General features: G+C 25.7%; 1 protein-coding gene across 1 annotated transcript in view; it reads left to right on the top strand.

Annotated features, from left to right (window-relative positions):
- Positions 1-257: 257 nt before the first annotated feature.
- LOC129615011 (protein dachsous) overlaps positions 258-20,245 on the top strand; it is a 47,421-nt gene continuing 27,433 nt past the window's right edge. Inside the window, exon 1 of the mRNA XM_055530049.1 lies at positions 258-2,201. Coding sequence (XP_055386024.1) covers positions 351-2,201 — 1,851 coding nt within the window. The 5' untranslated portion in view covers positions 258-350. The remainder of the gene's footprint in view (positions 2,202-20,245) is intronic.

Below are 20,245 nucleotides of genomic sequence, written 5' to 3'. Positions count from 1 at the left end.
TGATTACGTAGCTTATTTCATTGAAGTTGTAAAATTATATGAATAAAAATAAGATTAAAAGTTTTCCTTTCAAGTTTCTGAATACATAGGCTACGTATATATATAATGTCGAACAAACAAATAACAATATATTGCAATTAACATTAATTTTCCTTTTTATTTAAATAATTTTTTAACAAAATTTTATATTTTATGGTTTCAGATTTCAACGTATGGTTCATTGGAAAATAAATTAAATTTCTTTTAATATGTTTAATCAGGAGCGTCGTTAGAAATATTTTCTATATTATTTAAGCAAGAAGCATTTTAATGTTTGTTCTCAACCATCCACATGATTGTCTCAAAAAAAAATGGCGAGAAATTTTCGAAGCCGTGCGTGCTTCATTAGAATGATAAAAAGCCACCATACAAAATTAAAATATTATAGTAATACAGAAAATTTGATGAGAGTTTTTTCAAACGTTCTCAATTTAATGATATCATGGCTAATGTTAGTAACAATTGCAACTTTTACATCAGCTGCCGTTAGCGAACGTATTCAAGAAATGGAAGTGCTTGAAGGTGTACCAATTGGTCATTATATTGGAAAAATCGGTGAAAATATTCCAGGCATTGTAAGTGGACCTCCTTATTATATTGTCCACGTTCCAGACAACAATTCGGTTACAGATTTTGAAATAAATGGAAGTACTGGTGAAATAAGAACTAAAATTCAATTAGATCGCGAAACACATTATAAATATAGTTTTGTTGCAGTACCAAGTAGTGGCGAAAATATTCGTGTAATTATAAATGTACTCGATGAAAATGATAATGCTCCCACATTTCCGTATAAGGTTATGAATATTGAGTTTCCGGAAAATACTCCGCGTGACGTTAAACATACATTAAAACCGGCGAAAGATTCTGATTTAGGTCGGTATAATACGCAACGTTATAATATCGTGTCCGGTAATGTAAATAACGCGTTTCGATTGTCACCGCATCGGGAAAGTGATGGCGTTTTATATTTAGATCTTCAAATTAATGGATTTCTAGATCGAGAAACAATACCAGCTTACAGTTTAGTAGTTGAGGCACTAGATGGTGGAAATCCACCCCTGAAAGGTCATATGACCGTTAATATAACTATACAGGACGTAAATGATAACCCACCTATATTTAATCAGTCGCGATATTTTGCAACTATACCGGAAAATTCAACGGTTGGAACTAGTGTTTTACAAGTATATGCTTCTGATGCTGATACTGGTGAAAATGGTTTGGTAGAATATTCAATTAATAGAAGACAAAGTGATAAGGTTCAAATGTTTCGAATTGATTCAACAACAGGCTTAATATCTGTTAATAAACCATTAGATTTTGAAACAAAAGAATTACATGAACTTGTTGTTGTGGCAAAAGATCACGGTGAACAACCTTTAGAAACGACAGCTTTTGTTTCTATTCGTGTTACGGATGTCAATGATAATCAGCCTACAATAAATGTTATTTTTTTGAGTGATGATGCTACACCAAAAATATCGGAATCAGCGCAACCAGGCGAATTTGTAGCTAGAATATCTGTTAATGATCCAGATTCGAAAACGGAATATTCGAATGTAAATGTAACTTTAACTGGTGGTGATGGTCGTTTTGGTCTAACAACACGCGATAATATAATTTATTTAGTTATAGTTTCCTTACCATTAGATCGTGAAAGTACTCCAAATTATACTCTGAGTGTTATTGCAACCGATAACGGTAATCCACCTTTACATGCTTCAAAAACAATATATTTAAGAGTAATGGATATAAATGATAACCCACCCGAATTTGAAAAAGAAATTTACTATGCTAATGTAATGGAGGTCGCTGATCCAGGGACCTCTGTAATTCAAGTAGTTGCAGTTGATAAAGATGAAGGAACTAATTCAGCAGTATCATATTCTTTAATTGAGACACCTGATACTCATTCACAATGGTTTCAAGTTGATTCCATTACTGGATTAATAACAACTCGTTCTCATATCGATTGTGAAACAGAACCAGTACCAAAGTTAGCAGTTGTAGCTAAGGATAGTGGAAAGCCACCCTTATCTTCTACGGCAACGGTTTTAGTTACAATTCATGATGTTAATGATAATGAACCAATTTTCGAACACAGTTTTTATAATGTATCGGTTGCAGAGAATGAAGCTATTGGACATTGTATATTAAAGGTAGGTGGCTTGATTCTTTTACCTTGTTTTCTTATAAGTTGTTTACTCCTACATCTTAATTTTATTCTTTAGATAAGTACTATTATTAAAAAGCTTTGTAGAAAAAGTTATATGTGCAATTAGAATGTAAATGCTTACAACTGCCTGTTCTTACGCCGCGCTTATATACGTATTTATACATATATACACAGGCTTTTGAAAGAAAATTTAATAATTCTTGTTACATGTTGTATAAAATTATGACGAACTTACTTGCATACATACATGAAATTGATTTATACGTTCTTGTTTGTAAAAAAATATTATCTATAGATTAATATTTTATAACTTCAATAAAAAAAATTTAGATAAAATCTGAAAAAAAAGCTTTCTCATATGAATTCAAAATTGAGAAAAGGTGTTGAACATGTAAATTTAAAATTCTTATATAAATTTTTTTTTTTTTAATTATTCATACAACTTCACTTCAAGTACAATTTTATACTATTCAACAAAAGTGGTTTACAAAAAAATATAAAAATATTCTTTTGCAAATCATTTAACTTATAAATTAATAGCATTAAATGTTAATAAAACTTTTATATATACGATGCCAAGCAGTCTACTATTAATAATACTTATCGTATACTTAATATGTGGCTTTAGTTGCAGTTTGTATAATTTATTTAGAATTTATGATTTATTTGAACATATAAGGTTTATTGCAGAAATTTCATAATTTGATTTTTAAACAAAGATTTTTAGATTTGCGTCAACAGAGCTCTAATGTTAATTCTGTTAAATTACAAAATTTGCCATCTACACATTTATGAACAAATTATATTCTATATGGTTCCCCTATGTAAACTGCATGATAGAATTTTAAGCCAGTTAGAAAATTAAAAATTTTCATAACTAACAGATTTACGTTATAAAATATTTCCTTAATTTGGTTTAATAATACGAGTACGTTAGCTATAAAGAAACATGAGTGAAAACTGTTAGAAAAACCTAGTTCATATAGCAGTTTTGTGTAACTTGGAATATAATTTTTTCACCCAATAATTTTCATGATGTTAATTGTTTGTTAATATCAAGTATTTGTTGCTTTGAGTACAACTTTGTGCGAGCTTTAGTGCGAAGTTAGTTTTTAATTTTTCCAATATCAAATTTTGTAAATTTTGTAATGTACTATTACAAAAAACCAAAAAATATGTTAACCTCTTAGGAAGAAAAATAAAGCACTACAATAATCGAACAGCGAACATTATACTGCTAAGCTCTCGAAACTAAAATTTTAACCGAAAATTAGGGCTGCGCATTGATTTTCTACATTATTTAACAACTTTTAGTTGTTTTTCATAGGGTTGTATTAAATTATTGTTTTATATGTAAGTCACGTCTGCATTGACAACACCGGACAAACTCTGTATAAAGGTTTTTTCAAAATTAATATGAATTGATCAGAAAGTCTCGCAATATTATTTCAGTTATTAAAATGTTTTAATTTTATATATTGCATCTTACATAAAAGAACTGAATTTAATTTGACTTTAAACAAAATAAGAGGAAGTAGAATTTCTTAAATTGTTTTAATTCATTTAATTTTTGATGTAAATTTCGATTTAATAATAATGTATGTATGTATGGAGGTATATGTTTATTCTTAAATTCATTTTCATACAAGCGATTATTTTAAAAAGAAAACATTCTTGTTTTAATATGCATTCTTATTTCTCAATATCATAGCTGTCAATTTAAGCAAACCAAATGTGTACCAACTTATTAATGCTGTATACCTGTTCAATGTATGCATACATTCATTTACTAATACTCGTATATTTTTTATGTTTTTACCTTTATTCATATACGAATGTAAATATTAGTATATATACATTTATTTTTATTACTATACAAACTTTTAAAGTAAAATGCTTAATATTTTTATAATGAAACCTTAGTAAGAAACAGTGAATTTTACCTGTTTAAAATTTTTGTGTAAAAATATGTTGAATGCGATTGTATTATACATTACATTATTAACTAATATACGTATAGTCTTGAAAGAAACACGTCGTACATATTTGTAAATGTATTCGTGTATGCATATTTTAGAGATTGAACAGGTATTTTTTTTTCTCAATCTCTTTAAAAATATTATAAAATTTTATCATCTTACTTTTTGTTCGAATTTATTTATTTATTTTTTCTTGTGTTTTTGCATGTGTGAGTGTGTGTGTTGAAAAAGCAAGCAATTAAACTTTAAGTTTTTAATATAAAAACAGATTTGAGAAAAAAAGAAATAGAGAAATTATCGTTGTATTGGCGGCATTTACCTTATACATCATCATCAATGGCCCTGTACACCTTTCTGCACATAAACACCTAAAATGTTTCTGTGTATACCTGTGTACGTAGTAAATACCAATCATGCAATGTTGTCAAATTTCGATTAGATTAGAAAAGAAAATTAAGGAAACTTTTGTTTTTTTTTTGCTTGGTTTTTTTTCATATTTTAAAGAAGTGATTATAAATGCATTTTTGAATATAAATGTGTCTGCATATATACTTACTTAAATATGTATGTATGTGCATAATATAAAATTTGTTGGAATTTTACAAAGATTTATTGTTAAAGTGCATATGATGAAGAGAAAACTTTGAAATCTTATTTCTTTTTCTATATATTTCAATATTTTTGTTTTAGTATTTTAATATTAAAGTTAAATTTTTATGTTATATTAAATGTAAAGCTACCAGACGTCAAATTTTTATTGCATCAATAATATTAAGTGCAAGTATACGTATGTATAAACAGAAATATGAAATAAACCAAAAAAATTATTCTTTACTAAAACATTTGTTACATATTACGATTGCTAAAAAAAATTGAAATAGTTCTGAGCTTAAATTAATATTTCTAATACTAACTACTTCATGAAAATTAAATAAAATATACATACATACATACATATATATGTAACTATGTCATTTCGATGGTAATTTATTTGATAGTTAGGGCGATATAATACTTATAATTGTAATAAAAGTTTAATATCTTTGTAAAATAATTAATTAAAAAAAAATTTCAATATTAAAAATAATGAATAAATGACAATAATGTTACAATTTGTAACCGTTACTGTTACAATTTAGTTTGTTAACAAAATTCTAACTAAATTACAAATTTAGTAGATCAAGTATTACTTTAAATGATTATTATTTAATTCCTTTTCACTTGCCCTTAACTTTTATTTGGTCAGAAATCATAAATTAAAATAGTATGTGTGTATATGTATGATTACGTTGGGATTTTAATCAATTTAATTTGATTGAAAAACATGTACATATATATATATATATACATACATCAATTAATAATTAAACAATATAACTTTATATTTTTTATAATTTATTATCATATATAATAATTATAATTTATTATACTTTATTATTATAATTTATTTTCTTTATTATCTGGCAACCCTATTTTATTTATATTGCAATTTAGTTGCGCGTAAAAAATCGATCATGTTAATGCAGTAGCTTTAGCCTTGGGCAAATTTATATCTAATTTTATTGGTATTAATTTTTTCCCTTCCATCGTTATTATTGGTTATGACGCAATATTGCCTTATTGAACTATTTTTAGGAAATATTTTTATATATTTTTTGCATGTAAATACATAAACACACACTTGTATTTACATATATGTTATTAACCTACTAATGAATTATATTTTTTTAACAGGTTTTAATTTCTATTACTTATAATGAAAATATGTTTTTTATATGTTAAAAATTTTAATAAAGTATTATAAAACAATTATTAGTATCTAAATGAGCAGATTGTAGTGATTGTTATAAAAATATTTTCCTATATTTAGAATTGAAATACTTACGGATGATGACTTAAATTTTTGAGCGTATCATAAATTGAAAATAATATGTTTTATATGTATGTATGTATATATACACACATTTATCCTTATGGAAAACGAAATAAAATTTACAGTAGGCATTCATGCACTTGCATAAAATTCATGTGTTAGTGTGTTGCTTATATGAGATAAATTTTTTGTATTGCATATTTTATTGTGCTTGTATATGAATGTGAACATATGTTGTATAGTTATATATATAAATCTCTATATATATAAACATATGTGTATTAAAATTCATACTTTCCGAAAATAAAGTTTTTCCTGCAGGTGTACAATAACTTCTAATATTTTTTAAATTCATATTTATTTTGGTAGATTTACTTGTTTGCTTTATTTATTCAATATTTGTTTCAAAAATTTTTATTGCATTTGAAATTTAGCTAGCGAATATAATTTAAATGATTTATTCAATTTTATATTGAATTCTCTGAAACTTTAAATTTTTATGAAGAATGGAGTAACTACAAAATTGCGTTTTTAAAAAACAATAATTGTTTATATTACACAAACTTATGCTTTTAGCTTCATACCGTCGGCGATGTGCACAAGTTATCATAATTTTCGCTTCATAAAAGTCACACTAGCACAATAAGTAAAGTAAAACACTGCAGTATTACTGACTCGTAACTTACTATGTTATAACTATTGGAAAAAAATTAAAAATTATCAAAGCTAATGTCAATAGTTTCTGTTAACTGAAGTTTAAGTATCTAAAATCATATCTTTTTTCTTCAATTTTTTCGTCAAACTGTTCAAAAATTCAATTTAAAAGTTTTATAGATCCAAACATGGAAAATTTCTATAAATTCGATTTAAGTAATCTTTTAAACCACTTTATTCCGATTTGAAATTCGTTATATTTTAAATACACATTATTCATGAAATTTTCGTTAAGTTTTGTTAAGTAAGCTGTTTTTTAAGTACCACATTTTTTGGTACAAAGACATACTCATACGCTCACAATGCATCCATAATTGTTAAAATTTTTTTTTATATAGAAAATGGAAAAATATTAGTGAAGTTAATGGGTAGATTTTTCCTCGTTCACTAGCGCTCTCCATTTTTTCATTCATGTAACTATTTCATTCAGAAATTTTTGGGCTTTTTCAGTGCTCTCTTGAATTCTTTAACATCGCGTTAAAATAGCCGTGTGGTTTGTAAATGTTAAAATGGTAGATTCACTGCAATGTCTCGAGTGATCTATTGTTGAGAGGCTTTTCTAAATCCAAACTGATGGTTATGTATTAGGTGTTTTTCTTCAATGGTGGGGATAATACGTGCTAAAATCAATCAAACCTAAGATATGGTTAGTAGTGATATCGGTTTATAGGATTTCATTGCATTTGCTGGTTTTCCTGGTTTTGTACCGTCAGCACCTTAACAAATTTCCATATTACAGGGAAATATTCTAATCTTATTACTGCATTATATAGAGTAGCTTTTTGATGGCATATTTTGATCATTTATTGAGAAGAGTTTTACAAATATTTTTTAAATGATTCGCAAAATAGTTGGCCTTTTCTGAATCTGTGATCAAAATTTCTTTTTCAAATAAAGGTGGACTTTGTAATTTTGGATTTTTTATGTCTTTTGTGATTTTCCACAAAGAATAAATTGAATTCTTCTCAGCTGTCAGGTTATATAATTTATATTCGTAATAGTTTCGTTATCTGCTTCATGCAATAATTTTTAAAGTTTATCACTTAGCTGGTTTAACTTGGTTTTGTCTGAAGGAAAACGAGGCATTTGCCATGTTTTGCTTCATAAATTTTTCAGTTTCATCCTCCAATTGATCAATCGATTTTAGTGCCGTATTTAAATGGATACTCTTATATAATTCTTCCCGGAAATTACAACAGTTAGTTGATTTATTTGCCAGTCCTGCCGGCTCAATTTTCAAAATTATTGAACCACTTATAGTTAGAATAATCAGAGAATGATCAGAATTTAAGTCGAAGTTTTCGTTAACATGTGTATAGTCATCTGATTTACCTTTCGTTATAAAGAAATCAATAAGATCTGGTGTACTATTTTTGGAACCCAAGAAAGTGTTCTGCATTTGAGTCGTCACATATTTTTGTTTGTGTTTTTTGTTTAAACTTTCAAACAATGTCTTATATTCTACTACTTTGAGATTATGTTTACGCGAGTAGTAAATTGCTGATATTTTGAATTCTTTGTCATTCAATTAAACTCTGACAGATGCGACTTACATATGATATTTTTCTATTTTCGGTTCCACATAATATGTAATATTCTCTTTGGCTATGATTGAGGTCCCACCCTTCGCCTTGTCTTCTGAAGGATGGGTTGAATGGTATTCTTGTGTACATAAGTATGTAACCTTTTATATTTACATAGCTCTCGTTAGTAAAATATGTTTCAGATATTAATGCAATACCAATTTTTTCATTATGTAAAAGTGCTTGTAGCTCTAAGATATAGTTTAATAACCCGTTTGCATTCCAATTTAGAATCCTATCACAAATGTGTTTTTTAACAATTTTTTTTCTCGCCCACTTACTATTACCTAGGTTGCTAGAAAAGTTAGCACGAGCTGCTTGGGAATAGGTAACTTCATTTACTACATTATATATGTTAGGATAAATGTTCTAGTTATTGTACTATTTTTATATAGATTAGGATGATTAATTGCACTTTGGCTGTTAGTCGTACATTGTACTGGAACTACACTTCTTAAAACAGGGCTAGCTTAATTTTAGATAATCATATTTTTTTTCTTCGGCAATTATTTTGCAATTAGACAACTCTGTTAGTTTGCTGGGTGATTATGGCCATAATTGAATTGAGCGCCTTGTTTTTCTGTTACAAAATCTTCTCGTGTGGTTGAAGTCTCCACAGAGGTGATTTTACCAATTTAATTGGCGTACCTGTTTTGAGCAACTACTAAACATTTATACCGTGAGCCCACGTCAGTCGCGCACTTGCTCCCGCCATTTCTTGGATAGACGCTACTGAAGTTACGTATCTTATAGCGTACTTAACCTGTCCACTCGTTAGTTTTCCGACCCAATCTACACAAATGGGCAGGTACCAGATCTTTCAGAGGGGTTACTTAAGGTAAAAGGGGAAATAAATAGAGGTAAAAAAGGGAAATAGATGAGGTTAGGCGTTAGCCAGTAGAGACTAAGAGGATCTTCCAATTAATATATTTGAGTCTTGTGTTTTAGGAAAAAAGTACTCATTTTGTGTGAAAACATATCAAAATTTTCTCAAAGTTATATAACATTTGACTTAAGAATTTTTATAGCCCCATCACCAAACTAAGATTTGCAAAATTTAGATACTGTATTGTTTATAAGCTCCAAATCAATAAAAATCCATCATCAATAAAAATTTTTAAAATAATTTTTCTTTCTCAAAATAACGGTTCTTAAAAATGTCAACGGCTTTTTAGAGAGGCTATTGTGATAAGAAAATAACAAAATAAGAATTACAACACTTGAAATTATTAAAAATCAAAAAGAATGATAATTTTTGTTAGCGTTAAATTTTATTAAAATCTTATTAAACTTTATTAAAAAATAGAAAAGGTTTTTGTGCTATTTCTCCTGTACTATGACGGAGTTTGAAAAGAAATTCTAATATGATCACGGAAATCATGGAACAAATTCTTGGACATTTTTCGATGCGATATTAAGATTGTTTTGACTGTGGTATTATTTTCTTATAGTTGTTTAACAGAAGATTTAAGCGAGAAACTTTCTGTGTTAATAGGACTGGTAAATTTCTTTGCACATTTTAACGAATTAAAATTTATATAAAATATTTGACTGTATATTTGAAAATACAGTAAATGCTTTCTTTTATAAGAATAGAATTAATACTATTTGTGATGCATAATAATATTAAGGCGTGAATTTAACATAATGAATATATATGAAAATTTGTAGAAACTGATATATTATTATTAATATGTATCTGTGTATCCTTTATATATATGAATAAGGATTTTACAATTAAAAATTTGTAAAATATAAACTGAAGTACATGGATATATGATCGGGATATTTCCCGGAAGTTTTTGTGGATTCATTATAAATGTATGGGAATTGCGGTGATGACACAACAAGGTGTGTCACAGATCATCACCTAAATAATTATTTTACGGTATTAACTCACTGATTTCTTGATGCTTAAATAGAGTCGTCACATTATATCATAAAAATAAGTAAATTTCATTCTAATTTAATTTCTAAACAAAAAGAGAAAAAAGAAACAAAGATTGTCTTTATTTCTTTTGTTCAATCACCAGATTACATATTAAACGAAGATGTATTCCTTTCCAAATTGCAAAAACAATTAAATTTTTTACTATTAGAATGAGCCTTTGTTGTATATTTTATTGATTTTACAGTTTGAGCGATTTGGTTTTCTTTTAATGGAGAAGAGTGATTAGTTGCTTTATTTAGGAATAAAAATTTACATCAAGAATAATTATCAAATTTTGAAATATTCAACAATTTTGCAAATTTTCTTGTGTTTAAAATTTTATAATATAAAATTGGAAAATTTGTATTAAAATATTTGACATAACGGTAATGCTAAACACTTGCACATATACCAATATTTGTTCGAGTTTTTCTTATAAAAATAAGGTTATTAATATGAAGAGGACTCAGTTAAGAACTTGTATAAATGTTTATTTTATGAAAACTTTTGGTAAAATTATTTCGCATTTTATCATAATAGTCGGTAAAATCGATTATAAATTTTTTTTTTTCGATTTTTTTTTGTTTCGAGGAGGATGATTGAAAAAGAAAAATTAATCTTTTAAATTAAATGAACACCAGGTGATGTAACTAACAATTTTAATTTAAGTATAAACTTGATTTTACAAAATAAGAAAAAAAATGCGAAGTACAAAAACAAAAAAAAATCTGAAAATGAAGATTCCATTATATTCCTCTACATATCATAAAAAATTGTGGTAAAGATTTTCGATATTTAATCTTTTCAATAGTTTAATTGAACTTTCAAAGCGTTTGCGTTTTATTTTTTTTTCGTTAATTTTCTTCATCTCTTCTTAGCATTTTTCCAAAAAAAAATTGAAAAAAGAGTCGGGTGTCCGCTTGTCTGTTTATAAAATTTTTACACCATAAACATTTTTTAAATTCTGCAAACGGCTTGTTTTATCGCGATATAATATAGTCAAACACTAAAATGTTTAAACGGCCGTTGAATATAATCGTTATTTGAAACCGGTTTTTTTAATTTTTGATATTATTTTTCTTCTAGACGGTAAGTTTTAAGAACCTGAAACTTAGCAATTTCTACGAAAAAATAAATAGTATATTTCGTTAGAAGGAAAAGTTCATTTACCTCGACCTCTTCCCAAGTTATCGGCTCTGGAAATTTGTACAACTCTTTTGAACTATTAAGAAATCAATGAGCAAGTATTTCAGCTCCTTGCTTTTCTGAAACTCCAAGCCTTTACAAACTTCTATAAAAGCAAAAAGGTAACGGTAAATGACATGCCATTAGACAATATATTTATTTATCTTTACTCACAAACTTAAACGTACAAATTGGCCATATGCTTCTTTTAATTTTTTTTGCTCAGTCTAACTGTAGGCAACAACCTGAAATATATATTTTTTGAACGCAAGTAATTTGAATAATGTACTCGTAGTTCATTGTTTATAATTTGTATTGTCACTTATTCAAGGGAAAAGTGCTATTTTGCAAACCCTTAGATTGATTCAATTTTATTTTTTACTCGTTTCACAAATTATAATATACATTGAACATACATACATATTTAACAAACAAAAATCGTATATTTTTTTTGACAAATAATTCGCGGTGAAAGAATAGTCCATATAAAATACATACATAATGCAAGTATATTGATGCAAAATGTATTATTAAGATGATACGCGATTCTCATTCCGTATAACATATTAATGAATGGAAATATACTTATGGTATACATACATATATACTTATACATGTATTAATAAAATGTGGTTAATATTGTTTTGCCGTTACTACAACTAGTCACACTAAATTTCGCATATCTAGTTTTCGGTTGAGACGCACTTCTCCACTGTAGGGAAGTGTAAGTAAACTATTTTTAGCAAGCTATTGGTCTGCCTGTTTGTCGGTATGTCGGACTGTTTGCCTGTGCATGCACTATGAATTTAATCTATGAAGGCTAAAGTAAATCTCCTCTAAGAGTCAAAACTACATATTTTTAGGTATGTTAACCAAAAACTTGATATCGTCCCTAAAATTTAAAGGAAGTGTTTAAAAGGCATTTTTATAATCTTGTAGAACATTTATTTTTATTAAACAAGACAAGATTTTTGAATAACAATCCATCACGTCAAAAGATGCACCTAACAGAATATGGGTGGTTGCTTCTATTATGATGTTTGTAATAAAGTTCGCAAAATGGAATAAGTTTTTGATTAATTCCTCCAATTTCGTAAACTAATGTAGATTGAAAGCATTTGGCAGGGCGAAAAACCATTGTAAGAGTTTCAAACAAAGGAGTTGGAAGTGCTGTAACGATAAATTAAAAATATTTTGGAAATCATCTATAAAATTCAATTTTATTTTTTATAATTACCATAATCAATTGCAATTAAAGTGAATTCGAAAATTTTAATACACTACATTACATAATGTAAGTAAATAAGTATTGCTACGATCTCTTTAATTACTCGCAAAACGTAAATAGGTAATGAATTTTAATTTCAAAAAAATCTATTCTAATAAAATATAGATATAAATTTTTAAATTAAAGAAAATCTTTTTTATTATTTTACTGGATGAGATGAATCTAAGACTAAGGGCTAGAACGTAACAGTTTCAAAAATTTTGAAAATTCTGTAAGCTATCGACCTATTCCAATTATCCTGATTAATTAATTATAAATCCCAAATTCCGAGTATGTACTTATACTTCGATTTTTCGTAATCCAAGTGGACTTCACGGCTATAAGTATCACGGCTATTACATTTGAAAATGTAATACTGGAATCATTGTAAAATGTATAAGATTTGTATTAAATCTTAAACGCTTATTTATATTTGTAATGGTAAAAGTAAGTAAGAAAAATACATTCCAATAGAAAATTTAACATTTTTATTGTACGCGCCGAATGAGTATGAAAAAAATCTTAATTTTTTGACATACAAGTATTACATATTATATGTAATTGAGCAAATATATATACGCTTGGAAAAAGTGCATACATATACATAAACATGTACATAAAGTAAATATTTTTTATAACACTAAAGACAAAAAGTAGACACCATTTTATTGCATGTATTCTAAAATCATGTTAGTTATAAATTTCACCTCAAATTATTTATGCCTAACATAGTTTTAGGCATAAATAATTTGAGACATATTGCATTTGACTTTATAAATCGTAATTTGCTCCATTTTAAAATTTCTTCAAGGTTTTTCACTTTGGATTTTTTTTTGTAATCGTCAATATCTCATAGTATTCCTGTATGGCTTTTGATACCTAAGTATGTATGTTATACATACAGTACTACCTTTTATTAGAAAATTTAGTAAAAATCGGTTATAACGTATATCGGTTATAACATACAAAAGTAATAAAAAAGTTAGGTTCATTTTATGTATGTGTAAAAAAAAGTCATAATTAATTTTATAAATGTATGTATGGAAAAAAATTGCTTATAACGAAATTGGTTTTAACGAAAAACTGGGTTATAACGTTTGTTTTTATTTCGGCGACGTTTCCGTTTACATGGAAATAAAATTGGTAATAACGATCTGCTTGAGCGACATCTAGTTTGTTAAGTACGTAGCCAAAATAGTTTTCGACGTAAAATTTTTATTGTTTGGAACAAAAATTTTGTTTTTTTTTTTAAAGCATTGAATGTCAATGTCATTTAAATTCCATTTTCATGTTGATTTTGAATTGAGAAGTAAATAAAATAGTGTTAAAAATTGAAAAGTAAATAATATATTATATTTTTTATTCGTATACTGGTTATAACGAAAATCGCTTATAATGTTCATTTTTTCTCGTCCCTTGAGGTGTACGCTATAACCGATTTCTACTGTATAGATGTAAGTACACATATACATACTTTTATAATATGGTATAGATAGTGAGAAGAAAATTACAATTTTGTAAAATGAGTTCATGTGCTGAAAACTGGCCCAATAACCAATAGATTGCGCCGTAATCGATAGATTGATTTTTTAAGAATAAGCGAGTAAAAAAAAAAAAATAAATACAATTTCTTTTTTCGCAATCAATTTCGATGATTTTTTTTTCTTGTTTTTTTTTTTTTTTTTAATTTTTAGTTTTATTTTTGTCTTTATGCTTTTTAGAATTTGATATAAAACAGGAGGCGTTAAAAACATAGATCTAATAAAGTTGGAAAAAATAGTTTGTGAGTACGTAAAATAAGTAAAAAAAGAAAACAAAACAAAAAATTGAAAAATTAAGGTAAAAATAACAACGGAAACAACAAAAACCAAAAATGAAACAAAAAAAAGTTATTAAATAAGAAAATTTAATTCGCTTCTTATCTTGATTTGATTTTAAAGTTAAGAATTAAAGTTAAGAACCGGTTAACTTTTTCCAATTTTTCTTTATTTTGATTTTGGTTGTTTTTCTGTTTGCATTTGGTTTTCTCTGTTTTTTTTTCCATTTTAAAGGTCTACTGGTAAAGAATGCTTATTAAAAAGTAAGAAAAAAAAGCTAAAAAGAATAAAAAAAAGAGAGAAAAAACAGACCACTGAAAGAGGCTGTTGATGTAAAACTAAAATAAGGAAAAAAAAATAAAAAAAAAATAAAAAAAAATTTCCCAGTTGATTGTTTTTCCAATGATGGTATAAATTTCAAGAATTTTTAAAATTCTTTTCTCGTGAGATTTTTTGTACTTTTTTTTATTCTTTTTTTTTTACTTTTTTAAGATTTTGGTTCGATTTTGATCAAGTTCATTTATAATTAAATAACGTTGGGTGTATTATTTTAAAAATGGAAAATTAAATCTTAAAGAAACATTGGTTAATGTAGAAAAACGCAAAAAAAAAAAAACAAAATGATCTACTGTGATTGAAAATTTAACTCAAATTAATAAAAATTATTAATTCAGATCAAAAATTTGACATTTTATATAGTTCATAAACAATTCTGTTTAAAAGAATTTTTTTAAAAAAAATATTTTGATAATATAAGTTGTGTGGGAGAAAATAAACAAATAAATGAAAATTGAAAAACACATTCAAAGAAATTATTATAACAGGGTCGGCTCTTTGAAGAATTATATGTGACTCTTGATAAATGTGCCCGTGTTCCCTTTTTTATTTTTGTGTTATCATAATATTGTAATACATGAAATTATCGTTCTACATATACTATGGGTTCTAGTAAAAATGGCTTTTAAATTACTAAAAATAATAATATTCATTCATTTAGGGCTCACTCATTTATTTAGGCTTCCAATATTTGGTTTTGCAACTGTTTGATTACTTATTTAATTATTCCATAGATTTATATTAGAGCGTACATACGTGCAACTACAAACTTATAGCTAAGTCGTGTATAGATGTAGCTGCAACGATTTTACAATCAAGTAGTAATTACAAAACTGAAAATTGCATGTCTGCCTGAGCCTTTAAGAATGTTTTAAATTTCTGTCCCAGATAAGATAGGTATGATTCATCTCATTGATATATCCTTTTTTTTTTGCATATATTTTTAATGCAAGTTTAATTGCGGCTCGTGGAAAATTGCTAATTTTTAAAAATAGTTCGGACTATCAAGATGCTTGGCCATTCCTAGATTATGTATAGCATTAAAATAATAAGTATATACTATATATATATATGTATATTGTATCATCACGCATCATTCAGTGACTGACATTCTGTTCAGGCTCTTCAACTAAATGATTGAACTTTGTTAAGAAAATTTATGCTTAGTGTAATTAAATAATTAAATATTTTCTTATCTGTTAATTTCCTTTCAAAATCAAGGAGTTTTCCAGCTCTTGATAGGAAATATTTTCTATCTGACTATGTGGCGTTGAATGAAACATTGAAAAACTTATATTTAACTTGTAATATGGTTATATTGTCGTACTTATGTGCAAAAAAGTTACTTGAAATATAAACATTTGAATGAATCGCCTAAAACGGAATAACCATTAACAAAGAATTTTGTTTAAAAAAAGGAAATGATTTTTAATGAATTTTAAAACCAAAAAGGTAAATGCAAGCTTAAAAAACTACTTTTTTCCTCAAAATTGTCTAAGTCAAACTGTACAAAGTAAGAACTTAATATTTGAGATGATTTATAATTATTTATTTTATTGCAAAAATGTGCTGATAAAATAAAACAAACTTGCTGATAAAAAAAAATTTAAGTTCGCTTAAAAAATATACAAAAATTTCCATAGAACATTCTATAACATAGCTATAACACTATTAAATTATCTTTTCAACAATTTCCATATAAAATTGCTCAAAATTATTTTTGAAATTAAATTAAAAAATTGTGCATAGATGTGAGACTAATTTTCAACTTGACGAAGCTGTTAAGTAATAAGATTGCCTTATATAAGCTGTACTAATTCAAAAGTGACACTAACGATACACCAACCGAATAAATTTTTATTATAGCAGTTTGTTTATCTATTTAGTAATATGCGGTATGGAGTTTTATGGATCATATAGCAATTAAAAATTTTTTGATTTCACATAAGGATTCAGGATGGGAATTGGTTTGTAAGCTCTTAATTATTTTCCGATTATATCACGTGAAACTATACTGAATAATGCTGTTAAATTTCAATATGAAAAAGTGCTTTTTATTGGTCATGGCATTTGTTTAGTACTAAAATAATTTCTTAATATTATCAAAAATTAATTTTAATTTTTAAATGTTAATTATTAGTATAAATTAGGGATTTCTTTTTTGAAAAAATAAAAAATTTCATTCTTGAAAATTTAAATATTTTAAAAATAGATTCATTTTTTGTTTTTTTTGTTTTTTTTTTTATAGAATATGATCATTAAAATCTAAGTAAATGCAACTTTTAAATACTCAAATTTGAATATTTTTAGAAAAAAACTCGTCCGTCCGCTTTTCCGTAAGTAAGTCTTACACCATGATAGACAGAGTATATACAGCTAAACTATGTACATATATATATATATATACATAAATAATAATAAAGTTCTTATTTGAAAAATAAAATCATATATGATGTATGTGTATATATAAATATAAATAGTATGCATAATTAAGCCACTTTAAGGACCCTTCTATAAAATGTAAATTTAGTAAGAAATCTTTTTGTTTTCTTTTATTCTTCTCTCATTATTTTTGTATTTTTGTATTAAGGAGAAATCATCTTGGTTTTATAAACTCTGTAAGTTTAGCGAAAATTCATTTTTGTGTTTTTCTTTTGATAGCTAGTTTATAGTTGAATTGTATTTATATATTTATAGTTGTTATTTCTGTTTTTTATTGTTTTATCTTTTGTATGGAATCATCTTTGTTTTTTCTTTTGCATCATTTGCTTGCTTTTTTTTTTGTTTGCTTTTACTTCTCTATAAACTTGAAATGTTAAATGTTGGATGATGAAAATACCTATTGATTTCCACTTAATACCACAAGTTGCAATATTATGTATATGCAAGGATGTATTGTTTGTATATATATATATATATATATATATATATATATATATATATATATATTATATATTTATATATTTAGGTATATGTGTATATAGATTTTTATTATTGTTTTTTTGCTTATGGCATTTAGAATCACTGTGACTGTCAAGTACAATTTATGTATATGCAAAATCTTTTGATTTCTGTTTTTTGTTTTGTTTTTATATAAATCAATTGATTTGTGTATCATTATATTATATATGTATGTAAAAGCATAAGTGCATTTGTTTATAAGTAGATCGATAGACATATATAATATTTATGTGATTGTATATTGTAATCAAAAAATTCTATATTATGTTATGTTTGTGTGTTTTATATATATGTATTTATGGTTTGACTTGGCTTGAGCCGAAATTTTGATTATAAATTAGCAATCAAAATGAATAAAAAATAAAGACAACAGAACTATAGAATAACAATAAAAACAAAAAAAAAAATTTTTTTTTTTTTAGTTGAAACAAAGGTTTTGAATAAAAGGATCAAAAACAAAAAAATAAATAAATAAATAAAAATTCTTGGAAAAGAGTTAACTGTGAAATAAAGGATCGATTGAAAAATCCACAAAATCATCGTTAAATGAAAGCAAAACTGAATAAATATTTATAGGAAAATTGAAAAATTAAAAAAAAAAACTATAAGACAGGTCGGGGTTTTTTTTTCTTTTTTAGAATTCAAAATGAGACATGAAGCATTTCCAATTATTTTTTCTTAAATAATATATATGTAGATATTTTTATTTTTTTGTTACGCCATTTTTAAGGATAAATTAGAAGAAAAAGCTTTGCTTTACAGAAAAACCAAGTTTATAGTAATATTAATTAAATAGATCGATCATTAATTTCCGTCTCAGATGAAAATATTTTGTTAATGGTTAACAGTTAATTTACCAAATAACATCAACGGTCTTTTCTAATCTAATTAAATTTTTAATCAATTTTAGCACCATTTTTATAATTTTTGAAATAATACATTTGTAAATAATCAATCAGTCTTAAATATATATAGAATATAAATTTAAAACTGATCGACTGGGAGTTGGAACTCTTTCTAAGAAATTTTTACGAAAATTTTTGGGTTAAAAATGTCCGAAAATTGTTGGTAAAAATTTATTATAAAATTAATTGAACATTCTATAAATAGAAACTCATTTAAAAAATGTTTAGCCTAGAGTGTGGAATGAGTTCCTAAGAAAGTTGTAAATATAAGTAAAATAATATCTTGTGTTAAACTTATAATTATAATTTTAATTAGAGGAAGATTTCTGTAAAAAGATGATTTCATATTTAATATAATAATTATTAATATTGCGAAAACATGGGAGTTTCAACTTTTTTATTAATTCATTCACAAATAATTTGATAGATTATGTTTAACGATATCAAAGCGAAAGTGATAAACGGATGAGTGAATTCTTGATTAATTAAGTAACGTACTGTGAATCATTTTACAAAATGAGCAACTGAAAAATACTGATTATGAATATATTAATTATAGTAAAAGTAATTTTGATTAATATTCTTAAAATTTAATGAAAAAATTATAATTGAAGAATAAGTTTCATAGTTGCATGAATTATATGTTAACACTTGTAAGTGCATTTAGCATGGTGGCATGTGATGCGTGTTCCATATGTACATAATAAAAGAAAAATTTATATTTAAAAAAAATAGAGAGATTTTATTTTCATTAATAAAGCGGTATTGTTTTGAAATCTTTAATGTTTCGTGTTAGACAGAATACGAGTATAAAAAAAGAAATATTGATTAAACCCATAATAGTTATCTGCTTTGTTAAGCATGAAACTTCAATTAAAAGTAAAACTTTTTGATTTTAAAAACTTAATCATAAATAAATTTTTTAGTTTTTGCTTCGTTATGTTCGAATGTTTATGTTAATGGCTATATTTAAAAAACAATTCATGAAATTTGAATAATTTTTAGAGATTTCTAACTAAATTGAAAAGAATTAAGTAGTTTGATATTTACTTTCCGTTAAGATGAAGAAATTAAATGTGAGAAACAACTTATTTTTCTAAAACAAAATTTTTCTCTTTTTAGTTACATAAAATTTTAGATGTGCAATCTTTCAACAACTATGCCGAAATATATGTATATAGTCAAAGTGTATATGGCCACCAATTTTCTAAAAATTAATCTTCACATTAAAAACGCAAGGAGTTACTTGAGATCAATTTGACAAGTATTCAACTGCTAGGCTAATATAATTTTTTCGTAGTTCCTACTTCAATTTTCATCAAAAATGTATGCAACGTAATAATCGACAGATCATTTAAATAACGAAAACCGAATTTTGAATAAATCTGTTCTTTTATATATCGTTGACTTGTAGTACAATTTTTGTCAAATTTTATATTCACAAAGGGTATGTTTACAGTTTATGATTTTAAAGTGC

Source organism: Condylostylus longicornis, unplaced genomic scaffold, assembly GCF_029603195.1.
Source record: "Condylostylus longicornis isolate FDR11 unplaced genomic scaffold, ASM2960319v2 ptg000135l, whole genome shotgun sequence".
Lineage (NCBI taxonomy): Eukaryota > Metazoa > Arthropoda > Insecta > Diptera > Dolichopodidae > Condylostylus > Condylostylus longicornis.
The sequence above is the reverse complement of the archived record's forward strand: the minus strand, read 5'-3'. Positions and strand labels throughout refer to the sequence as shown.